We start from the raw sequence: 22,924 nt of genomic DNA, 5'->3' as shown, positions 1-22,924 counted from the left end.
CAAGGCTGAGCTGTGCCGCTGCTGGATGCTGTGACGTCAGTCAGCTGTGTGTGGGCGGATGTGTGGGTGAGGACGACTCCCAAATGAGCGTGTATGTTGAACGAGGAATGGGGGTGGGGGGTTGGCGAATTTTTCCTGACAGGAAGCAAAAGGCGGATTCTGTTCAACTCTGCTGTGCAGGATTACCTTGAGCTCTGAGTGGTGCATGTTGAGGCAGAACAAACACAAACCTGCTTTCAGGCTTCTGCTGACCTTCCGCTGCACATCTGCCAGAATAAATTAAGACTTCAGAGCTGCAAGAACATCTTTGCCCTGTGATTGTGCGTGTACTGAGATGATAAAAAAAAAGCCCCAATGCTGATGTTTTTACTTTAGTTTATTGCACAAACAGCATTGACAAAATGTACTCAATGTTGATGTTAAGAGAAGTGGAAATTTGACAAAAAAAAGGTAAAAGCTACAACATTCAATGGCGAGTTTTTTGACACATGGGGTAAAAAGTTAGGTCTCAGAGATTAATTTATCTGGAGAGGGTTTTATTGTTGTATTTAATCAACATACGACAGAGTGGTCCAGAAAAAATGAGGCAAAGATCAGAGAACGAGCAGCTAAATGGGTACAAGATCAGTATCAAAATGTAGCACATTACAGTATCAGTTCATAAAAGCTTTTGGACAATATAGAAACACTAAACTACTCGACTCTTCAAGGAATCTTTCGAGGGACAAACTTATTAAAGACGTGTGGTTTGAGCAGAATGTTTTAGCATGTGTAACAGTCATAAATATTTACATGTCAGGATGGTAATCTTTGCATATACTAATAGGAAAAAATACAGTTTAGCTGATGAAGTGACTGCATGACAATGAAGGATGTGCCACTAAGAGGTTTGCACTCATCATTGAAAGAAATCTCCATAATTAAAAATGTGTTTAATAACAGATTTTTCCTTTAAATAACCAAAATCTTAATGCTAGCTTACTTTGTGTACTCTAGAATCAGTTTGATGTGTGTTTGGGATCATTGTCCTTTTGGAACCAACTGTATGACAGCAAAACAAGCCCACAGCATGATGCTTCTACCATCACGCTTGGCATTTGGTACAGTTTGGAAGACTCCCCCAAACATGAATCTTCATGATTGTTTTTGAACAGCTCCACTGCTGTTCCCTTTGACCATAAAACCTTTCTCCAGAGTGGCTTTGGTATAACTGTGTAACTGATAAAGTTGATTTAAATTGATAGGCGTCTTGGTTGTTAAACATAACCCAGCTTTTTGTTCCAGCTGCACTCAGAGATTCTCAAAAGCTCACCTAAGTCTGCTTTATCTGAACCAAAAACTAATTTGGTGGTTTTGCGATCACTGTCTTGTAGAAAATTCTAGTTCCCAACTTCCAGTCATCACTGTTGCTGTAAGCTGAAGTTGTAGGATTAGGAAGTAGTCCAGTTACTTTATTATTCAAATCTACTTTGTGGAATTAACCAGTAATAAAGCAGCCCCACAGTATGATGCATCATATTTGACAATTGGTTTGACTTTGACTCCTGATATCAGAATTTAAAGGTTTTCTCTGGGGTCTTCAATTCAGGTAACGCTGATTTCATAATCGTTTCCAGTGCACAGTCGGCTCGATTCTTTGTGATTTTTGGATCATTTCTGATCATTCATTCCAATTATCATTCATTTGAGGGTGAAAGATTGAGTCAGATAACGAGATTTCAACAGGAAATGGTTATAGTTAGTTTTAGAGTCCATAAAGCAGGCAACACTGAGCTTTAAAAAAACCCTTACATTAACTATAGCAAAAATTTGTGGACTATGCTACAACGTCTGAATTCACAAAGAATCCTGCTGAATCCTTTTAATGTCTTCATCTAATTCTTGATTCTAAAATTATTTGAAGTTGTCACATAAGCATTCCAAGATGGAATAAATCAATTAGAGATCAAAAATCAAGATTAATGCCAATGATGAGTAAACGTCTCACGTGCACTGCATCAGACAATCTGATGATTCAAGTCTTTGGTTCGACGTGAGCACCGCCGTTTACAGGCCCCTCCCTCCAAAACAGAAACATGTTTAAAATGGCTTCATTTCCACTTCTCTTCATTAGTTACAAACCACTCCGTGTAAAAGCTTTCAGTACAAAAACTAAACACACAAAGGTATGCTTATTTCTTTCAGCAATCGTACGAAACATGGGCTTGGAATCAGTGGACCCAAACTGCTTGGGCGGAAGGACAGGCACCCACAGATACACTCGGTCCTGAAACATGTCTAATATGGCATAAGGTCAGAATGACAGGAGACGAGAAAGGACACATGTTGGACACGAAGGAGAAGGAAAGGCAGACACAAGCTTTAGAAAGGCACAGAGCTTTAGAAACTTACCACTAAAGTAGTGCCAAACACACACTCACTCACGCACACACACCCCCACAGGAGGATCATAACACAGCTTCTTCTATGTTGGCAAAGGCGTTCAGGAAGCAAATATGAGATAAGTCAATGTTTTGCTGCACCCATTGAATCTTGTTAGAAGAAGCTGAGCAGATTAAGTGCGATGTAAGGTAAAAGAGAAGAGCGAATCATTAAATGGCACTGAGAGACATGTTTGATGGAGATCTGTGTTTTAAATTCACATTTAGTAGCTGTTAATCCAAAATGCACAGGAAGCTTTTAGAAAAAATAAAATAAAAGGTGAGATAACAGATGGGAACTTGGAATTAGAGGAGGTTCCTGTTGCCGAAGATGTTATTTGGGTCAACATAGTCCTTGACAGACTTGAGCATCCCCACGCCGACATTGGAGACAGTCTCCCTCATCCACTCCTTCCGAAGTTTCCCCACTGAATGGCAGAAGAGAAAAATAAAATAAATAAGTGGAGGAAGACGACCATGGGGGAGAACCGGCGGAATCGGCATGGCTGATTGCTCAGCAGGCTGCTGGGAGCCAATCAATCTTGTGAGAGTGAGTGAATAAACAGAGGGTGATAAATGCTTTTATTCAGAGAGGAGAAATGTTTTGCATGGCATGATTTATGGAGCTCAGCAGACTATCAAACTCATTAGGCTCTGTGTGTTCCCAGAGGAGGGGCCAGTTGGCGGCCGCGGCGGTCCATTCCCGGCTCCCTCACCGAGACCCCCGCTAAAGTCAAACTCCCTCCCTGCATACGAGCATATCGCTCTTTCTGACCTACGGGGCCGAGCTGTCCTGAGCTCTGCTCCCTGGCGTTACCATGACGGCCAAGAAGCTGCCACACTGGCTCTATGTTCCTCTGTCAGCAGGACTTTGGCTCTCTGCCGCCACCGCCAAGCTTCCCTATGAAACCTAAACCTGAGGAGGGAGAGCAGCTTCACCACAAAACCTGGCGAGGCTGCCTGGGAGGTTCGCAGCTGTTCACACACACACACACATACGCGCCCACATGCACACACACCAGAGTCAGCGCCCAGTGGAGAATCTGCAACCAGCAGGAGGTCTGGTTGGGAACTTTGAAGTATGCTAAAGAAATGAACCAAGACCATTTGCTTGTTCTTGTTGTTTATAAAGTCAATAAAGCTGAATAACTTAAAATATTTACTTTTTTCAGCATCGGGCAGAAAAGTGAGAGTAATGTGATGCTGAAAACTGATATTGTTAAGATAAACTGCACAGCAGCCGAGGACTCCTTCTGTGCTTTAAATGGTTTTCCTTATTGTTTGATATAAAGCAGTAGTCCTTAACCGTGGTTCAAGTACAACTGATGGTGCTTCACTGGGCAAATATAAACAAATATTAATACAGGGTTTAATTTTCCTCTGAAGTAAAAACAAAACATTTCTGCTTCACTCCTTGTTTTACAGCCAACTGGAGCTCATTCCTTCAGTATGTAGAAACTAAATGCACATTTTCAAAGGTTAAATCATTTCCCCACATCAACTAAGGTCATGTATGAGCAGGGTTGAACTCAGGTGAATCCCCAAAAAGAATTGAAGTTTGTTTTTGTTTTTCAATAAATTGAGTTTAAACAGTAAACCTTTCAAATGTAGAAACAGAAATTTGTCAATTTCTTGTTGAAAAATAGTTCAAATTTAGTTAGAGTAGAAGGAGGTATCCAGTGAGATCCTCTTCTGGCCGCATTTGTAAATGTTTATCTTTCCACTTAACATGCTAATTAATTTGCTTGCATAAAGCTTCTCTGAGAATAAATTTTTGTGACTTGCCATTATTATGCGTGGTGTCAAAAACTGTTGACATACCATTTTTTTATACATTAATGTAATTTCTTTCTTACAGATCTTATATAGTAACATTACCTTCTTTCAAACTAAATCTCAGGTTACTAGCTCCAATGAGTGATGATCAAAATTAAAAGAAATAAGCCCTGTAAATATATCACTGTCTAATAAACTTATATAATGTACATATCACTTTTTCAAACTACAGAAATGAAATAATTTAGACACACCTGTGAGCTTACTTATAGAGAAGCGGAAAAAGATAAATCTCTAACAAATAGATTTATCCTTCCACGCCAAGTAGAGCCAAACTAATTCATTATTAAATTACTGAGTAACTACACCGTTTCCTAAGGTAAAAGTTTTAGTTTAAAAGAAAAGGATCTGTGGTTCCACTAACATAAGCATTACTGAAAAACATATTATAAACAGCACAGGAAAGAAAAGAGTGTACAAAAATGCCACCATAGTTTGATAAATATAAACAATTCGAAGTTGTATCACTGAAAGAAACACAAAGTAAACAGAAACGAGAAACTTAAATAGGTGCTGCTCAGAGTCAACACCTGAGATTAGATATAAAAGCCTGAAACAGAGTCAGTGCGATGATTTCTTCCTCATCCTTAGCAGGGAGCCGCAGTTTTGAGTGTCAGAAGGGAAGGACCCTCCCCTCAACACATTACATCCCCATGATATCACAGCAGCCAGGAAACCCAGATGGGGATCAGCCATGAGGGCAGCAACGCCTGTCTCCTAACAAAACAGGGCCGACAGCAGGGTCACCAGGGACTCTCGGCAGCACACAGACCTCCAGATGGTGGCAGAGGGACCAATCAGCTGCTTCCCAATAACCAAGAAAGTACCACGCCCCCTACAACAACCTCCTCCTCCGAACTCCGTCTCTCTTGTCCCACCTCCGTCCCTCCCTCCTCTCAGGAAAGAGGAAAGAAAACAGAAGGTTCTGGGACTGCATCATTGCCTCCATCACTGTGATAATTTACACATCTATCTTGTCATATTCTCTCCTTTTTGCTTTCTGTTGCAATCAATCTCCCTAGACCTGGTCTGTGCAGCTGAGACATGCAAAGCAGAGCAGGTAGCTATTTCAGAGATTCCCCCCAACCCCCCCGTCCCAAAATAAAGAAACAGAGAGAGAAATTCATATTTCACATGTGGAAAAGTCTACAGAAGTTCCGGCAAGGCAAGAAGTGAACTTCTCTAAATTAGGTCATTTATTTGCCTCCTACAGCGCCTTGAAAATCTTTTTTCCCCACATTTTCACATGTCACAACAAACCTCAGTGTTCAATGTGTTTTAATGTTACAGACAACGTACGTAGAACATATTTGTTAAGCGACGTGAACTAATAAATAGCTGTACTTTTTTTGCAAGTTAAAATCTAAAATCTACAAAGTGTGATGTGCTTTTGTGTTTTTCCAATGAAGCACCTAAAGAAACTCCAATGCAACCAACTGCCAGGAATAACCCCATCACTAAATATTCCACCAGTCAACGGGCGCACGTTCCAGCCTGCCTCTTTTGTCCCCAGCTTTGTTTTGCCGGTCTGTGCCACATGAGTTGATGCTACATGCTAACAGTCCTGCCTATGTTGTTCTCCCTGGTTTTCCTGAGCCTGCTGCGCGCAAAAGATGAACATAAACAAACACAACATCTCCATTACACCAAATAGGTGGCTGTGGGAGGGAAACTGCATTTACTCACATTTTTATTTATATCCTGGTCATCAATTTCACTATATAATGCTTCTAGTAATAGTATTGTACAGGAATAATTACTATTATGCTGAAAATGACAGTAATTTTGAGCACTGTGTATGTATTTGCAGAGGTGTGGCTGGATGAAAACCACCTCACATTTAAGAACTGTTAGCTTTAAGAAGCCAACAGTTCTTATAAGAACTTATAACTGTAACTTCTTATAAGTTATGTTCTTATAAGTTCTTATAAGAACTTATAAGAACTGTTGGCTTATGAGATAAAGCCAAATATAATCCTAATAAGAAGTAAAGAACTGGGCCTGTGGGGAAGTGCAGAAGCAGAGGAATCCACCCTGAAGTTATGCTGTTCTTCTCATTCATGCAAAGAAAAGAGAACGTTAGATGAGCCTCCGTTCCTCAACACTGCGCCTCGCTAACAAAATGGGGCCAGGACACAAGCAGGAACTATTGTCCAAGAAGCTGCAATGAGGAGTTAATAGATTGATGATTGATGTTGAGGAACTTCTCATAACTACAACATGGTGACCTGGTTACAGATGACATGAGGCCCTGGACTTTTGGGTTTTCAACCAGTCTATAATTTTATTTAAAATGCAGATTCCTGAGTTTTTAAATACTTCTGTTAAACAGGAGTGAACAGAGCGAGGTGGCCGAGCGATGTAGCTGCAGAGGAAGTGTTCAGAAATCCTTCCTCTGCCCACTCAGCACAGCAGTGACCTGTTGTAAACACGGGGCCACAGAAATGTAGATTTCCTGCAGTGCCCTCCCACCTCACCATTCTTGACTACATCTGTTTGATACACAAAACCTGCAGGAACAGGCTCCATTTGTCAAGCGCTGATTGTGGGCAGACAAACTGGCCTGTCTGCACTCAGATAGCGAGCCCCGCTGGTATTAATCACAATTACAGAGTGGGCCTCGCACACAGGAGCTGCATCAATATCCCCTCTTCTCCCCTACTCGTCACCTCCCCCATGCCGCTCGGGGGTGACGGGGCCACCGCTTGGAGGTCAGCGTAGAGCCGGCGATAACGGCGGCATCATTTACCCCGACCCACTGCCTCCTTTTTATTAGCAATCTTTTAATTTTGAACCCGTCCCCGCCTTCGGGAAAAATTGTGATTTAATATCGCAGCTGATTCACTGCATACTGTTTTGGACAGGTGTGATGAATAGCCTGAAGTGATGTATGAAAACAGCGAGGCGGATGGCAATATAGATAAGGCAACCGATTCGGTTATCCCTGATGGGGCCCATGGAGTCGTTTCGCTGGCCTCCCGCGCTTATGCTTTGCTGAAGTGAACAAACGAGTCGGAGTCATTCATCTGAGCTGCAGGAGCAGATTCTGGACGTGTGAAGAGAAGCAGGGTCCGAACGCACATTTAGAGCACGGTCGGCTTCATGGCATGCAGCAGCCCGCATCGCTATCAGCGGGTCCCAGATCAACATGTTTGTATATGATGGACAGAGGACTATCCAATAGGAAGGTTTATGTATATTTGGAGCAACTGATAATGTTTTGAGTGTAAAATTTTCAGCTTGTAGTACCTCCATGATGATGTGACAAGCTCCCTCCATTGGCAAGGATTTCTTCTCTAGCTGCATGCTGAAAGTAAAGACCAAAACAAGATCATTTCACTCATGATTATGGAACAGAGTGAGAATTTCCAACTTGTCCATCAAAGAATACAATAGAAACCAAAGCTGAACCCACCTCCACTTGTTCATACACATGCACCGGATCACTGAGTCCTCTGTAGTTGAAGGCAAAGTAGAAGTAGACACAGGCGCCAGCGTCATACGTCTGAGTTACCCTGCACAACAAGACACATCAGTGAGAAACTTAGCAGCTGGATTTTCTAATAGGCTACATTTGAATTTAATGTGTTTTAATTTTTTTTAACTGTCTGCCATAGCAGGGATAATAGTGATAATGAGAAGGTGGGAGGTTTGACCTCAATTTCATTCATACTAGAAACCACAAACAATCTTAAAGTACTGCCATATTCAATAGGAGAAAGTCAATTGTCAGAGATCCATCTGCATTGCATTTTAACAAAACAAACAGCTCAGGTGTTGTAACAAGTTCAACAGCCGCTGTGCTGCAACAAAACTCTCCAGTTTGCGTGTGGTTTTATTTTCTGGCTCTACTCCCTGTGGAGGCGCAGGGTGCAGAGCCCTTGTTCATTTGACATGGCCCATCACGTGGCACACTGACTGTTCTAGAGGTTAAATGGACAAATCAATCATGTGACAGACTGCAGCCGGGAAATGAATGGCTGCAGCATAATCAGGCCGAGGCTTAATCTGCACGCAATCTGCGAGCGGCAGCCTGGTTCTCCTCAACTGACCAGTCAGCCAGCCAGCCTGTCCCACTGTCCGTCTGATCAAGGCAACTGGGATGGGAGTACAGAACAAACCATTTCCGGTGGAAAGAAATGAGCCTTCATAATGTAATATTCATTTTACAGAAGAGTAAAAAAAAAGATTTTTAAAAAAAGGAAAAGAAAAAGTCAAGTCATGCTACTGCTGTATTGTGGATTTTCATATATAATGACTAGAAAACCCTAACAGAAGTACCATTTTATTTCTAATTGAAAAAGTGTCCAAAGTTTTTGACAAGTGGGGCAAACGTTGAAAGAACTTAATAATTTTTATGTTCTCAAAAATAAATTAAATACTTATCATTTTAATAAAACAAGATAGATGGATTTTTGAAGGCAAAGGATCTATGAATTACTGTAAAACCAAAACCCAAAAAGGGACCAGCAATGTCAAAATGTTTTGTGTGGATTTTTTTCTATAGTCTTTAGCAAGAAATATCAACAGGTTATGGATCACTCTCAGCTGTATTTAGCCATTTTTGAAGGAATGAGTAAATCAAAATCTGCTTTTGAATAAAAGTTACTGGACGCTTGTGATTCAGTTTAATATGAAATAATAAAATATTCATAAAAGATAAGTCCTGAATTCAGGCCTAATATTGAAAACTATAGATAGATTTTTAGACCTTTATTTTTTCTGAAAATGGGATCCATAAAATGCTTTTCAAGCAATGCACTAGGGCAAATTTTAGAAAGAGTGAGCAGGAGCAAGACTGCTATTCCACACTGTAGCATGACAGCAGGAGAAGGCCAGAAAATCTCTGCATCTCTAGTTTCATTTGACAATTTTACGTGACACATAAACATCACTTCTGTGCACCTTTAGTTTTCACAGAAAGCTATTTTTTTGTTACCTGCAAGTTGATAAAGGTGGAAATTGAACTCCTTTGTCTTTACACTCTCGTATGATGCGTGCCTTCACATTCCGGCAAATGTCCAAAACCCTGAAAGAAAATTCATGTGAAAGACATAAAAACTTAAGAGCTCTTTTCTCGTACTAGCAAATCTAAGCCCTTTATGCTTGTAAGGAATATCCATATGAATAAATTCATTAATGGCATAAAAAGGGTTAATTTTGTGAAAAAAGCCAGGAAGCCAGGAAGGAGGAGGACAACAGACTGACTGACAAGACGACCACTGAGCGAGAGATTCCCACTGGTGTGGAAATGGCCGCCAGTCCTAAGCATGTGCAGCCGGGTGTGGATTGTGCAGGATGGGGAGGAGGGTGGTTAATGAGCCAGGCACATATGCTTGCCTCAGTGCCTGATCTCTTGGTCTCTCCCGTCAGGCATCTTACACAACAGGGAGCTGCACGTGCTCGTGTTTGTTGTGCGAGAAAGCAGGGTAATAAAACATGTTGGAACTGCAGATCTCACAACATGGATCTGAGGAAGATCAGCGGCTCATGGTATACACGTTACGCCGCCCCCACACAGCACATGTGGTGATAAACCCACGTCCTTTTATATATATGCGTGTTTGCGTGGGTGTGTGTGCCAGCAATGCTGAGAAGGAAAAACAGCCTTTGATGCAGTTGTTTAAATGGTTAGAGAAAGCAGACATGAAGGTGAATGTCAAAGAGAGAGGCTGGGAATTTGAAAGAGAAAGAGGGTCATCAAGAAAGCAGAGTGATCTTTCAGAAGGAGTAAAGAACAAAATGCATTAAAAATTAACAGAGAAAAGCCTGCAGCCCTTTTTAATGCACTTACCTGTCCCAAGGCACAGAGGTTTCAAAAGACTCCCCTATCACATAGTAGTCCATTCCCAAGTCCTGTATAGAATACAGTATTAACATTAGGAGTCTGCAAAGTTAATGGATTCAGCATATTTACATGCACCTGGCAGAAATCACTTTTTGACCCTTTGGTCAGTAGCTTCAAAAGATTTTAACCTAGTCAAAATAATTTGTGGGATTTAGTGCGAAATATAGCTAAAACATGTCTAAAGTTGTGTTTTCTATGTAATAAATAATAGTTTTCAGTAGTGGAACAACTGTTGGTCTCCTTTACAATTACTTTAAAATAAATGAAGTTTTTATAAAGTATACTTTACCTTTTAAGGGATCAAAGTTTCTGTTATATTTTAATTAATAATCAATGACTTTCTTTACTTTAACAGAAAACTATATATCTGGTCAGATGAGAGCAAGATTGAGTTTTTTTGGTAACACATCAGGTGGATTTTGCCTGAAGCAAGGGATGAATATGTAACAAAGCAACTCACAGACACTTAAGTACGGTGGAGGATCTGTGATCCTGTGGGTCTGTTTCTGTTCTAAATCTATGAACATGTGGCAACTAAATTCTAATACAAATCTGCCGTTAAACAGAAAATAGCTTGTCAACGGATGCTTCAGCATTATACTGATACAAAACATAAATATATATACATCTTGTCCTATGACCATCTCAGTCCCTAGACAAAAAATAGAACCCCTCTGTGTCTGCTCCTGATGAATTAAGTGCCGTACTATTTATTGACATAAGTGGGTTTTATGAGTTATTAAGGGCAGCAGTGTCAAATATAGTCACCTAGAGATGCAAAATATATCACAAATTTATCATTTTCCCCATATCTCTGCAGACAGTATGTCTATCTTAAGAACTGCCTGGATTAGAATACATTTATTCTAATCTATTCTGGATTAGAATAAATTCTGATTTTCTATGCCTGCAATATATTTGGTGGCACGTATTGTTTAATGCAGTGCATACATGTTTTAGAGGCTAAAGAGGTGGTAAGGTTGCCAAGTTGTGAAGAAACTATAAGTCAGTATCAAAACATCAAATGTTCAGATGCAACTTTATTAATAAAAATCTTGAGATGGAAATAATTAATTGTATTTTTTGTCATGATCTGGGGTTTATGCTTACTATGAACTAAAAGCAGAAATATATTAATGCTTCTTACTTCAATAATCAAAGCATTTCAAAATTCTTTTGTGTTACTGTAACAGTAGATTAAGGACTTTTTTACACTTACCAGTAAACAAATTTGCCCCCATTTGTATTTCCCTCCAAGACTCTCTCTTTAATAGAAGCTAATCTTTTTAAAACAAACCTAAAGAAAACCTCAATGAATGGAAAAACTCAATCTCTAATGGAAACAATATCTGAAGCAAATGTCATCAAACACAGCTTGTTGTTATTTGGATTTGCAGAAGTCCTATAACTAGAATGAATGGAAGACTAGCAGGAATCCAGCGAAGAAATTATATTGTGACAGCTTCAACTTTGAACCCCAAAGAAGTGAACGGATCAGTCAAACTAATGACTGAAAGATAAGATGGAAAAAATAAGATGAAGTGACAAAAAACTATAAAGATATAAAGCCCCTTATGCCCTCCAATGACTTTTTTTGAATTCATAAATACAAAAAACATTACTTATGATGAAAACACATCCAATAAGTTCCCCTTTTATCTCACATTTAAAATTCAAATTTAGATCCTTGGATAAAGCTGTCAGCAAGAAGCTTACTGAAATGTAGACCAGTGCTCATCAGAACGGCCTCCATCAGGACTGACCTGCGTAACTCTCTATTGTTATTGTGTCAGGAGCCACTGTGCCCTCCTTCCACAACATTAGACACACTGATAACTGTGACCGATGGAGGACCTCCTGAGGTCATATTCTGCAGCCCATCATCTTCATTTTCTATCCTATCTTCTGTCAACCCTCAGCCTCCCTGCCCATCAGCTCAGACGGAGAAAAAGCCAGAGCAGTGACCCACCCGGAGGTAAGCAATGACGAAGGTCAACATGTAGCCCCTCTGTCCATTGTCCTCTCCTGCTGCCAAGCCCCTAGAAAGACACAACATGGTTAATATTTAACTGCTCCTTTCTTTCAAGCTTTGTTGCCCAGACTGCTGGCCCTCACAACAGCTGTCCTGGAGCTCGTCACTCCAACAATGTACAGATCAATGCTGCTGCGCTCCACGCATCGCCACAGGTCAGCCACACATCTATCACCGGCTGTGGGTAATCACATTTTCATTTACCATCCAAACTAATCAGGCCGAGCTCATTAGAAAATCACTATATTGATTTTTTTTTTTTTTACCCGTCTTCCTGTTTCCTTACACCAGAGGAAAGCATTCCTTACTGGCTTAACCCAAGTAATCCATCACTGACACTTGATCTGATGGGTGTTCACCATTTCTTTGAAATAATGCAATTATGGAGAGGATGCTACATGAGACTGATGCGCCTCTTCTGCTTTAATAGCTTTCTATGATCCAAGGAAGCCTGGAAGTCTGAGCACAAGGCAGCAGAGTAAAACTAGAAAGGAAGGATGTTAGAAAGAAGCATCATCCAAGATGAAATCATTGACAGGTGAAGTATTGCTTGAACACTGCGTAACCTACAGAGACAGGTTTTTGACATTCATAAGGTTGATGGTTGGAATGTGTTAAACATTTAAGGTACATGGTAAATACCAAATACATCACACTTATTTACAGTAAAAGCTGAATATTTATGCAAGCAGTTTTTTGGGCCATTTTACATCTTCACTATACTTTTTATTTTTTCAAATTTTGTGCAAAACGTTCATAGGGACAAGAAGGAGCCAACTGCTGAGTCGACTGTTATCTTCTTTGTGGACTTTTTATATTTACTTTGACAGCAAATGAATTAAGCGACTAATAAAATACACCTTTCAGAAAGAGGCACGGTGTGGCAGGAATCTTATATTTTTGGCCAAACATCAATAAAAGGTTATTGTTAATATCTAATATTAATTCTTGTCGTAATATTCAATTCTCAATTGTATGTGATAATTATTGTGTCATCAGTCATCCACAGTATATATTGCATAAATGTCTAGGACACAGCATAATAAAAGTTGTCGAATCAGATGCAGATGTTGTGATTACATAAACTGCTATATTTCTTCAAGATCAAAGCTGTGAGCCATTGTTTACTTTATTTAAAAAACAAACAAATAAATAAATAAATAAATAAAAATCAGCTGCATTAGAAACTGCAAATTTCAGTTTCCATTGTCTGTCTTGTTTGACCCGTAAATAAAGAAACTAATTTTGAATAAATTCTGTTGAATCTTCAGAGATTCTTAGAATTTGCTGAAAACAAATGAAAGGTAACAGAAAATAAATGGCAAGACGAGGAGTTTTATTCCCAAAAGAAACCTTAATAGAAATATTAAAAAAAAAATATTTAGATAAGTCTGTCTGTTTAAATTGCAATGTCTGCTATTATATTAAAAATAAATAGGAAGTTGTAACTAAAGTATTCCTTTTTAATTTCAACTTCAAATTCAGGTCTTGCACATGGGAAAGCAACTTTAGGTTGAACTTGTTGAACAGGCCGGTGTTTTAAAAAGGAGGGCTTGGACAGTGGTTTCCTCTATAGTGGGAAGTCCCAGCTGTTCAGTAACATGATCAATCATATCAGCTGAGGACTACCAGGCTGTGTCATCTTCCTCTGTGCTGTCCTCAGGGGACTGCTGCTCTACTATCACTTCCCTCCGCAGACTCGCTTTAACATTACAGCTGTGCTGGAAAAAGGACATCTAAAGGTGACTCAACAGTCCACACAGATCCACACTTCTGTGACGCAGTAGGTTGTAAAAGAGTTTTCTTTTAACCCAAGTCATTGCTACTCCTTATTCTAGCCTGCAATGAGCGAGACTTGGCTTGTTTTCCTCCTCATGTAAATACATTTAAAATGATAGAATAGACCAAGTGTTCGCACCCAAATTTTGCTGCAATGTCATAAACTTGCTTCTCGTGCTGCAGCACCTTCTCACGGGCTCCTTCAAACAGCAGGGTGGCCACACACAAGCGGTTAGGGTCAAACCCTTTGAACTGAAAGTTAAAAAGGAGAATGTTTTTTTTTGTTTTTTTTTTACAGAAAACACCAGAGGCAAAGATATCCAAATGATGTTATGGTGTGTGTTTCTTTTTTTTACCTTGGTGATGTAAAACTTCTTTAGTCCGTCCAGAAATGATGTGAAAATTGATGATACTTGTGGCTTCAGGGCATGACCTGTAAAAAAAAAAAAAAAAAATCAAATAAATATTACTCAAGTGAATCAGACACTAAAAACAATCAACTTTTCACTGAAATTTTCAGGTTGATTGATCAAGATTAATGACAACTGCAAACTCAAAAAAAAGCCCACTAATTCTGCTGAATTTTAACACTGTTTGGTAAGGAAGTCCTTACTCACAAAGGAAGACTAAAGAAAAAAAAAAAAGTCGGTCAACACCAGTATCTATGAATTTAATGTAAATAATTAATGATTTTATATCGGATAAAATAATAGTTTAAGACAATAAAAAATTTTTCTCCCTGTACCATATGTCTTAAAGAGAAATTGTAATCCCCCAAAATCAGCACTGGTGCTGTCAAAGCTTGATAAAAAAATAAAAATAAAAAAAAACCTGGAGATTACATATTTGACCTCAAAATTCTGTAAATCTTGAACTAAAACTGACCTTTGTCTGATTTTTAGACAAACTATTTCGGCTGCCTTGTTTCCCATTCAGAGAGGCCGAGATGGTCTGATATACAAACCAAAAAAAAAGGAAATATAAATAGTAACATTTGAATAACTTCATAACAGGCCCAATAGCTGCCAGCGACAGCAACTATAAATCAGGCAGTTTCCAAAGGGAAGTGGGGTTGACGCAGTGATATCAGTCTTCCTCACCCTCACTTTTTGATTTATTCCTGATCGGACGCACAAAAGCGCCTGTGGACAAGCGAAAATGAGGGGCTGGGGGCCGATGGGATGGTTATCAATCACAGCAGGGAAGTCATGGGTGATGTCACAGAGACTTAACAGTTCATTTATTTCCCCCCATGCCGAAGTCTCTTCATCACTTAGTGTCCTAATTGTTTCCATTCCAAAATTTGATTGTGGGTCTTGGGGTCTCTCACAGCTATCAAAGTCATTAATTAAATACTCAAAAATCCAGATACAAAATGATGCACACACAAACAAAAGCTCGCTTAACTCCTTTCTCTGGGTTTCTAGGTTTCTTATTTATTCCTTTCTTTCAACAGAATGTTTTAGTTAACATATAAATTAAATGATGTAGCATACAAAAAATGTATAGGTGATGTCAATGGGCAGGTATTTGTAGCCAGCATTATTAAAAGTAGAGGGAAAACACTAAAACCAATGAATACAAAAAAGAGCCTTGTGTTTGATGTAGGGGTCAAAGATAAATATATAAAGACAAATACAAAAAAAAAAAAAAGAGAGGGTGAAAAAAAACCCATTGGTCACCTCATCTTTCCTACTTAATGCTAAGAAGTGCCTACTCCATGAAAAGTGGAAATACAGGGGAGATAACGAGATCCCTGGGGACGGGGGAACTTTACAGAGATCTCCGGTAATGCCAGATGCATTCCACAAGACCTCAGGAAACAACATCATAAAACTTCAACAGAGCAACTACTTCATTCTGGCCCAGGTTATTTGTCATAATGCCTTCAGTCCTGGTCTCATTTCGTACACATGCTGCGGTTTTGCTGCAAATACAATAATCAGATTAACAATTTGGAGCTGTAGAAAGTGACATGAATGTTTGCAGCACTCTTTTATTGAAACGTACATTTACATGAATTAAACGTTTGAGAAAACTCAATTTAAAATAAAGAATTTTGCAGTTTAAAAGCTGCCACGTTGTTTGTGTAGAAATATCATAGATAATATCATAGATTACAAAGGAGTGGTAAAGAAATAAACCCTTAATCATAACTTCATACTCCATACAAGAAATAACTCAACACACTAAACACTGACCAAAGTGCACCAGATATGTTGGGTACAAATACAAATAATATCTACAGAGCTGGTTTATGTGGTAATTTTGAGTAACTACTAAGGTATCAAATCTTATAAAGTGGAACGCTGGATCTTTAAAGCAGCAGTTTTCTTAAAACTAGTTTAAAACAACAGAGCTAACATGAGGGCCAAGCTAGCTGATGGACATGCCTAGTGGTTGATGCAGAATGAATTCTTGAGGCAAAACTAAATGTACTGCTATTTTTTGATCTGGAGATTGAATCCTGCATGATTTATTATTATTATTATTATTTATTTATTTGCAAAAGCTAGATACTACAAACTTTTGCAAGTTAGTAGTACAGATTTTAACTGAGTACGGTTGTTTCTTTATTTTTATTATTTTTTTATTAAAAACCCTAATCAGCTAAAATTATTCTTTCAGCCATGAAAGGCTCATTATTCATAGAAGCAGAGGTTGTCTCAGACCATGAGTGACAAAGCAAAGGGGTAAAACAAGGCTTCACAATTTTAAAACAAAGATGGCATTTTAAGCTACTTTTAGGACCTTATACTGCTACTATGAATAGCACAGTTAGCATTACTACTATAGTAACCTTAATGGGTGTTCCAAAAGATTTCTTTACCTTAACTAAGATTTTCCAAAAGGTGCCAACATTTCTAAAACCAGCAAGTGCTGTTGCAAAGGATGTATTAAAGCGCAAAAGGATAAAAGAAAGACATTTCTCAACTCGGCCTTCCTGTTATCTGTTAATGGTTTCTCCATAAGAACCATTAACTTGACATCTTGAAAATAATTTTTATAAAAGCTTCCTTTCAATTTGCTTCTTATATCTTTGATGATTTTTAAAGCCTCCCACTTAACATAAGACAGAATGCCGAGGCCACAAATAATCTAATCTAATCAAGCGTTTGGTTTCAAGTTTTGGATCGTCATACTCACAAGTAGTTAAAGTGATCAAATACAGTATTTATGGCATGAATAACAACATACTTGAAATATGACAGATTAGAGCATACTATGAAGAAGCAAACTCAACTTACCAAATTTAAACTGTTCATTATCCATGAGCCGTATAGATGCTGGAGCACACCTCTGGAAAGCAAAATAAAGCTCAAATACATTAAAAAAAAACAAAAAAACATTATATAACAAAAAACAGTGTAGATGTTATAGCAGGTTGAAGGTTTAGATCAGGTTATCTTATTATAATGTAAGAAAACAAAAACATCACTAAATAAGTAAAACATAAAAAAATCTGGTGACCAGATAGATGCATACAGGTTTGTAACAAAGAACAATATAAAGAAACGATGGCCTTCATACCTGTCTAGCCACCTCTCGTAGGCAGGCAACACCCTGCTCAAAATTGGGGAACACCACAGAGCCGTACTTCTGATACTCTGGTATGGGACGGATTTTAATTGTTACCTCAGTAACCACACCAAGGGTTCCTAGAGGAACAAAAAAACATATTTTGAACATGATTTTTATTTTTGCAACTTGATTCAGATCTGGGTCAAAAGTGTTCATTTCTGTTTCACTTTGTCCTTTATTAGCCATTTGTTTACAATCTACTTGCAAACATTTTTATTTTTTTCTTCCTTCTCTATGTTTGACACTGCTTATTGCGAACATGCCTGAGCATAGGCTTGTTTATGGTTAAGCTACAGATGCTGCCTTCCTGGGACTAATAAAGTTTTTCTGTATCTGAATGCAATTTACACCAGCTGAGCCTTTTAAAGCAGAGTTTAAAAGTATTTTACAAGGCTCTCCGGTACATGTCCTCTGGGTCATTCGTATGACCTTGGTCTCACATTTCACGGTAGGTCTGGTGTTCTACCACACACAGGGGGAAAGCTAAGATTTATCTGCACGAATGCAAAAGGAAATAAAGTGGGTCCCTATCAAGGGCAGTGGGGGCCATCAACAGCAACATATTTACACGTAAAGCAGCCACTGGCTGACATTATGACCTAGGCAAAAGTCTTTTTCAAGTTCCTGCTGAAAAAGACACAAAGCTCTCTTTTAAAACGTTAAGTTAATCTTCCATCATACAGGTCCAACAGTTTAAAGTCATTTAAGTGACTATAAAGCAATAGGGTGGAGAAGGCTTACTCCAACTGTATAGAGCATAGAGTTTTACAGTGTTGCCCCTCGCTCACCTGTTGGGCCAGATTGTCAATAATCTATTTGAAAGAATACTGAGAAACATTTCTCTTGGTTACAATAAAAAATAGCCTAGCTAATTCACAAACTAAACATAATGTTATAATCCAAGTCTAAGATTTCCTTTATGAATATCAGACTGGCAATATACATATATATATATATATCCATCCATCCATCCATCCATTTTCTGTTCACCCTTGTCCCTAATGGGGTTGGGAGGGTTGCTGGTGCCCATCTCCAGCTACGTTCCAGGCGAGAGGCGGGGTACACCCTGGACAGGTCGCCAGTCTGTCGCAGGGCAACACAGAGACATACAGGACAAACAACCATGCACACACACACTCACACCTAGGGAGAATTTAGAGAAACCAATTGACCTGACAGTCATGTTTTTGGACTATGGGAGGAAGCCGGAGTACCCGGAGAGAACCCACGCATGCACAGGGAGAACATGCAAACTCCATGCAGAAAGACCCCGGCCGGGAATCGAACCCAGGACCTTCTTGCTGCAAGGCAACAGTGCTACCAACTGCGCCACTGTGCAGCCCTGTGTATATATATATATATATATATATATATATATATATACATACAATAAGCACTTTTACCTAAGAGCATCTAACAAATGTAGCAGGTGTTTTCTCCACATGTTAACACTATGTATCAAAATGACAAGCTTGTGATGTGGAGAGCATTAAAATAATTGTAATGTATATGTTGGGTTATATTTGCAGCAATAGGAATCCCTGAGAATAGAGAACCTCATATCTGTCCATACAACACATAAACACACCAGATTCAGAGGATTAGGAACGGTTACCATGGTAAAATAATCTCAGAGGGTTAAGCATTTCAGAATTTTATTACCGTTAAACCTATGTTCAGCAACCATGGTAAAGTTTCTGCATATCAATTAGACTTTCAGAATATTTTTCATGGTCCCTCAGATAAAGTATCTTTATAATAGCTTATAGTGTGACATAAAATCATAACTTCTGTCAACATTTATGGTAATAACGAATTAGGAACCAATTATTGGAATGTACACCATTTTGTACATATTTTGGCCTTTTAAATCTTCAGACATCATTTTTTCTGAGATTGATACACATTAACAAGCAAGCCATCAAATACATCTGGAAATCTGTCAATCTGTTACTTTTTTGGTGAGTCCTTTATATTATTTTGCCGGTTATGTATCCTCTTTTGACATAAGTGTGGAAATTTACACATATCCTGAGGGGCTCATAGCAAACGCTTATCTTTAAGTCCCTACTTTTCTCTGCTCTTCTACTCTGGCTCAGTCTATAATAAATACAACACATTTATTTAGATGGATATATTGATTTCCATATTACTAAATAATATTACAGATAACTAGGCATTCTGGATCATATAGTGGCTTTTATGGCGCCTGTAAAGTGGATATATATGCCACACGCTGCTCTCTAGTGGCCCAATGGAAAACACATGATTTCAATCGCTCCTCCTCGTAGGCACGAGGAGCGCCAGAGCATGGATTGGGATTTAGAGAAAGGGGAAATGGAAGGAGGTGGGGAAGAGCTGTAGTGCAACAAAGTGAAGGAGGATGTGGGAGTGAGGATAAATAGGAGGTAAATGAGAGAGAATACAAAGAACCAATGCTGTGATGCAGCAACATTTTGTAAATAAAGTGTTACAAGATTTTCCATAACAATCACCTCAGTGACGCCCTCCCCTCATGTAATAATCATTTGGCTTCAAGCATTAGCTCATTCATTTGTTTCACTGAAAGGAGTTTTGGAGAGATTAGTGATCAATCCAATACTTCTTCCTCCTGGTTGAGACCAGGAGGAAGAACTGCTTTGTATTCAGGCTACTCCAAGGTCAGAGAGATAAACAGTTCCCTTTGTTGTGCAGAGAATGAGCAGATTAAACATCCAGACAAATTCCTAATAAAATGGATGTGGTGCTATTAGGATGCAGGGCATAGCTGGTGCAGAGTAGCTGCTGTTTAAGTGGCCTACGGTCACACTGCAGCAAGGCGTTCTTAGCTTGAGGAGGTTGATCATTTTAATGAGGCTACATGGTGGGCTGACCTTTAGCTTCAATGTTAGGTCTCCCAGAGAGACACAAAGTCCAAGAAACGTGATTTAGTCCTGTTCTATCTCTATGTTGTGCACTGGTCCCATTTAGCCAGCTTATTTTCTACCTCAACTTAACAACTGGTTTTTCTAAGTTCAAACCCAAACTTGGGATGTATGTGGAGGTGATGAGCTGATTTGCATTAATAAAAGTTGTTTATGATTTTAATTCTGATTCATAAAGTTGTCATATGAGCAAATATTGTGTAGTTGTTGTAAAAGTAACTACAAACTTCTATGTAGTTTGTAGTTATATATTAGTGGTATTATATATATATATTAGTGGCATTTTATGTGTCTGAGCAACACAAAGTTCTGTCTGACAATAAAGCGTGTGGAAAATCAGTTAATGATTTTTACAAATAAAAATCTGAGAAGTTGGCAAGCATTTGTTTTCAGGACTGAATTACTCTGATACCCATAAATTTAGTCCCATGCATGCAACTGCCTTCAGAGGTTTCCTAATTAACAGTCCACATAAATTATATTCTTATACTGAGGCTGTAATTTATTTTCAGTATAAATCCAGCTGGGATTTTATGTGGGAAGATTTCTGAAGTTGCAGGAGAACATTAGTGAACAATCAGCATCAAGAAGACCAAGGAACACAGCAGACAGGTTGAGATTAAGTGACCTTTAATCTGACCTTTAATATATCATCTTTAAATGGAAAGAGTATGGCCATAACTGCAGAGCTACGAAAACCATTCATCTTAGAAGCAGCCAAGAAGCAAATGGTAACTTAGGAGGAACGGTAGTAATCCCCAGCTCAGGAGAAGAGAGAATCTTTCAACAGGACAACTACTAGTCCTGCATTCTGAAGATCTTGCATTTATATAAAAGTGTAATGAAGAAGGTAATTGTTTACAAAATACTTTTAAAAGTATTGTTTACGTTTTCCAGAGCCATGAGTGGGACATAGCAAGCATGTGCAAAAATGTGTTCAGGTGAGAAGACAACAAAATGCAACATTATGGACAAAGTGAAAAACCACAGTGTTGAGGAAAACTGACAGCACATCACCCCGAATACAGCATCCCCACTGTCAGACACGGTGGTAGCAGCATCATGTTGTGGGGAGCATTTCTTTAGGAGGGACAAGGAAGCTGGTCAGAGTTGATGGAAAGATGAATGATACAAACTTAGGAGGTTAAATACACTTACTCTAAGTGCAGTTACTGTGTGCAGGCTAGCGGTACAAATCCCACTTCTTTATTTAACTAGTGTCCTAAAAAGGTGTATTAAATTTTTTAAAATGTTTTTTAAGAGCAGTATTTGTGTTTGTGGGGATATGACTGCTCTGCCACACGTTTACAGCCATACAGTTACCTAAAATAGAAGTAATGGGTAGTTCTTGTCATTAGTTTTGTTGTTATCACAATAGCAACACAAAATATGCCAAAAAAAACTAAGTCCATATTGCCAACCCTTACGTCAGACCACAAAATAGTGTACCAAGCTGCACCAACCTAGGTTGTAGCTCTCGGTGTAAAAGGGCCATAAGTAGCCCATTTCACGTACCCAGAAATTATTTGGTTTAAATATCTAAACAATAAATAGGCTGCTAAATTGTAAGGCTAAGCAGCCTTGCCAACCTTTAAATGCGTGTGTGTGTGCGTGAGGGTGTGTACGTGTGTGTGTGTGTGTGTGTGTGTGTGTGTGTGTGTGTGTGTGGGCATATAAAGCAGGAGGAGTTGGCATCAAACAACCAATCACAATCAGGATACAGAAAGTAAAGCTGGCAAAAAAAGAGAAAAAATAACCCTGGCTATTCAAATGTGTAAAGTAACAAGTCTATCTGTATCGCCGCTATATTATTGTACGAAGAGCAGAGCTAATTTACTTGTGTATTAAACTAATGTACCGTGTCAAATTACATTTCTGTGATTTCGATCCTACATACTGCTTTGCACATCCAATCAGCACAAATTGAGACTTATGCAGCAATCCGCAGCCAAACCAGGCAGCAGATTGTTGAGCTTTGCACAGCCAATATAAAGTTGGTATCCACAGCTGTTTAACATAGCAATGCCAAGCCTCTCTGAACCCCCTCATTATGTAGGGAAACTTGGCATATGGCACTATTCTCTGTGGGCATTCACAAGGACAGGGCACTGCAGATGGAGTGCAGCAGCGCTTACAACCCCCTCCCCTTGTTTCCTTACATATACCACTTCAGATGAGTTTAAACCAAAGCTAGTAAATGTGTAAAAAAAAATGCTACACCTGAGAACTGTCCTGGTGTTACTGTTTTATCTCAAAGTCCTCACAGATATGCACAAGTTAATGTGTACTGAGAACACGCAAGCCAGTTAGCAAACCTTCGGAGCCCAAGATGAAGTGGTGAATGTCTGGACCCGTGGACATCCGTGGTCCCTGGCAACTCTTTTCAATCACGCCTCGAGGAGTAACCATCTTAATATGGACGACCTATTCAATCAGAGGACATCAAAACAATCAAATACTTTTGCAGAGCTTTATGTTCTCTTTCTTTGTTTTCAAATAGAAA

At 39.0% G+C, this 22,924-nt stretch overlaps 1 protein-coding gene across 1 annotated transcript in view; it reads right to left on the bottom strand.

Moving 5' to 3' along the window:
- Positions 1-358: 358 nt before the first annotated feature.
- The window catches only part of agps (alkylglycerone phosphate synthase), a 35,507-nt gene continuing 12,941 nt past the window's right edge, over positions 359-22,924 (bottom strand). Inside the window, exons 10-20 of the mRNA XM_028023054.1 lie at positions 22,737-22,845; positions 17,447-17,574; positions 17,164-17,215; positions 14,272-14,348; positions 14,055-14,167; positions 12,074-12,143; positions 10,051-10,112; positions 9,196-9,285; positions 7,672-7,771; positions 7,506-7,563; positions 359-2,848 (exon numbers count right to left, since the gene is read on the bottom strand). Of these exons, the coding sequence (XP_027878855.1) occupies positions 2,727-2,848; positions 7,506-7,563; positions 7,672-7,771; positions 9,196-9,285; positions 10,051-10,112; positions 12,074-12,143; positions 14,055-14,167; positions 14,272-14,348; positions 17,164-17,215; positions 17,447-17,574; positions 22,737-22,845 (981 nt within the window). The 3' untranslated portion in view covers positions 359-2,726. The remainder of the gene's footprint in view (positions 2,849-7,505; positions 7,564-7,671; positions 7,772-9,195; positions 9,286-10,050; positions 10,113-12,073; positions 12,144-14,054; positions 14,168-14,271; positions 14,349-17,163; positions 17,216-17,446; positions 17,575-22,736; positions 22,846-22,924) is intronic.

The sequence above is a fragment of the Xiphophorus couchianus genome, chromosome 7 (genome assembly GCF_001444195.1).
Source record: "Xiphophorus couchianus chromosome 7, X_couchianus-1.0, whole genome shotgun sequence".
In the NCBI taxonomy this organism is placed as follows: Eukaryota; Metazoa; Chordata; class Actinopteri; order Cyprinodontiformes; family Poeciliidae; genus Xiphophorus; species Xiphophorus couchianus.
This window is presented reverse-complemented; position numbering and strand designations above follow the sequence as displayed.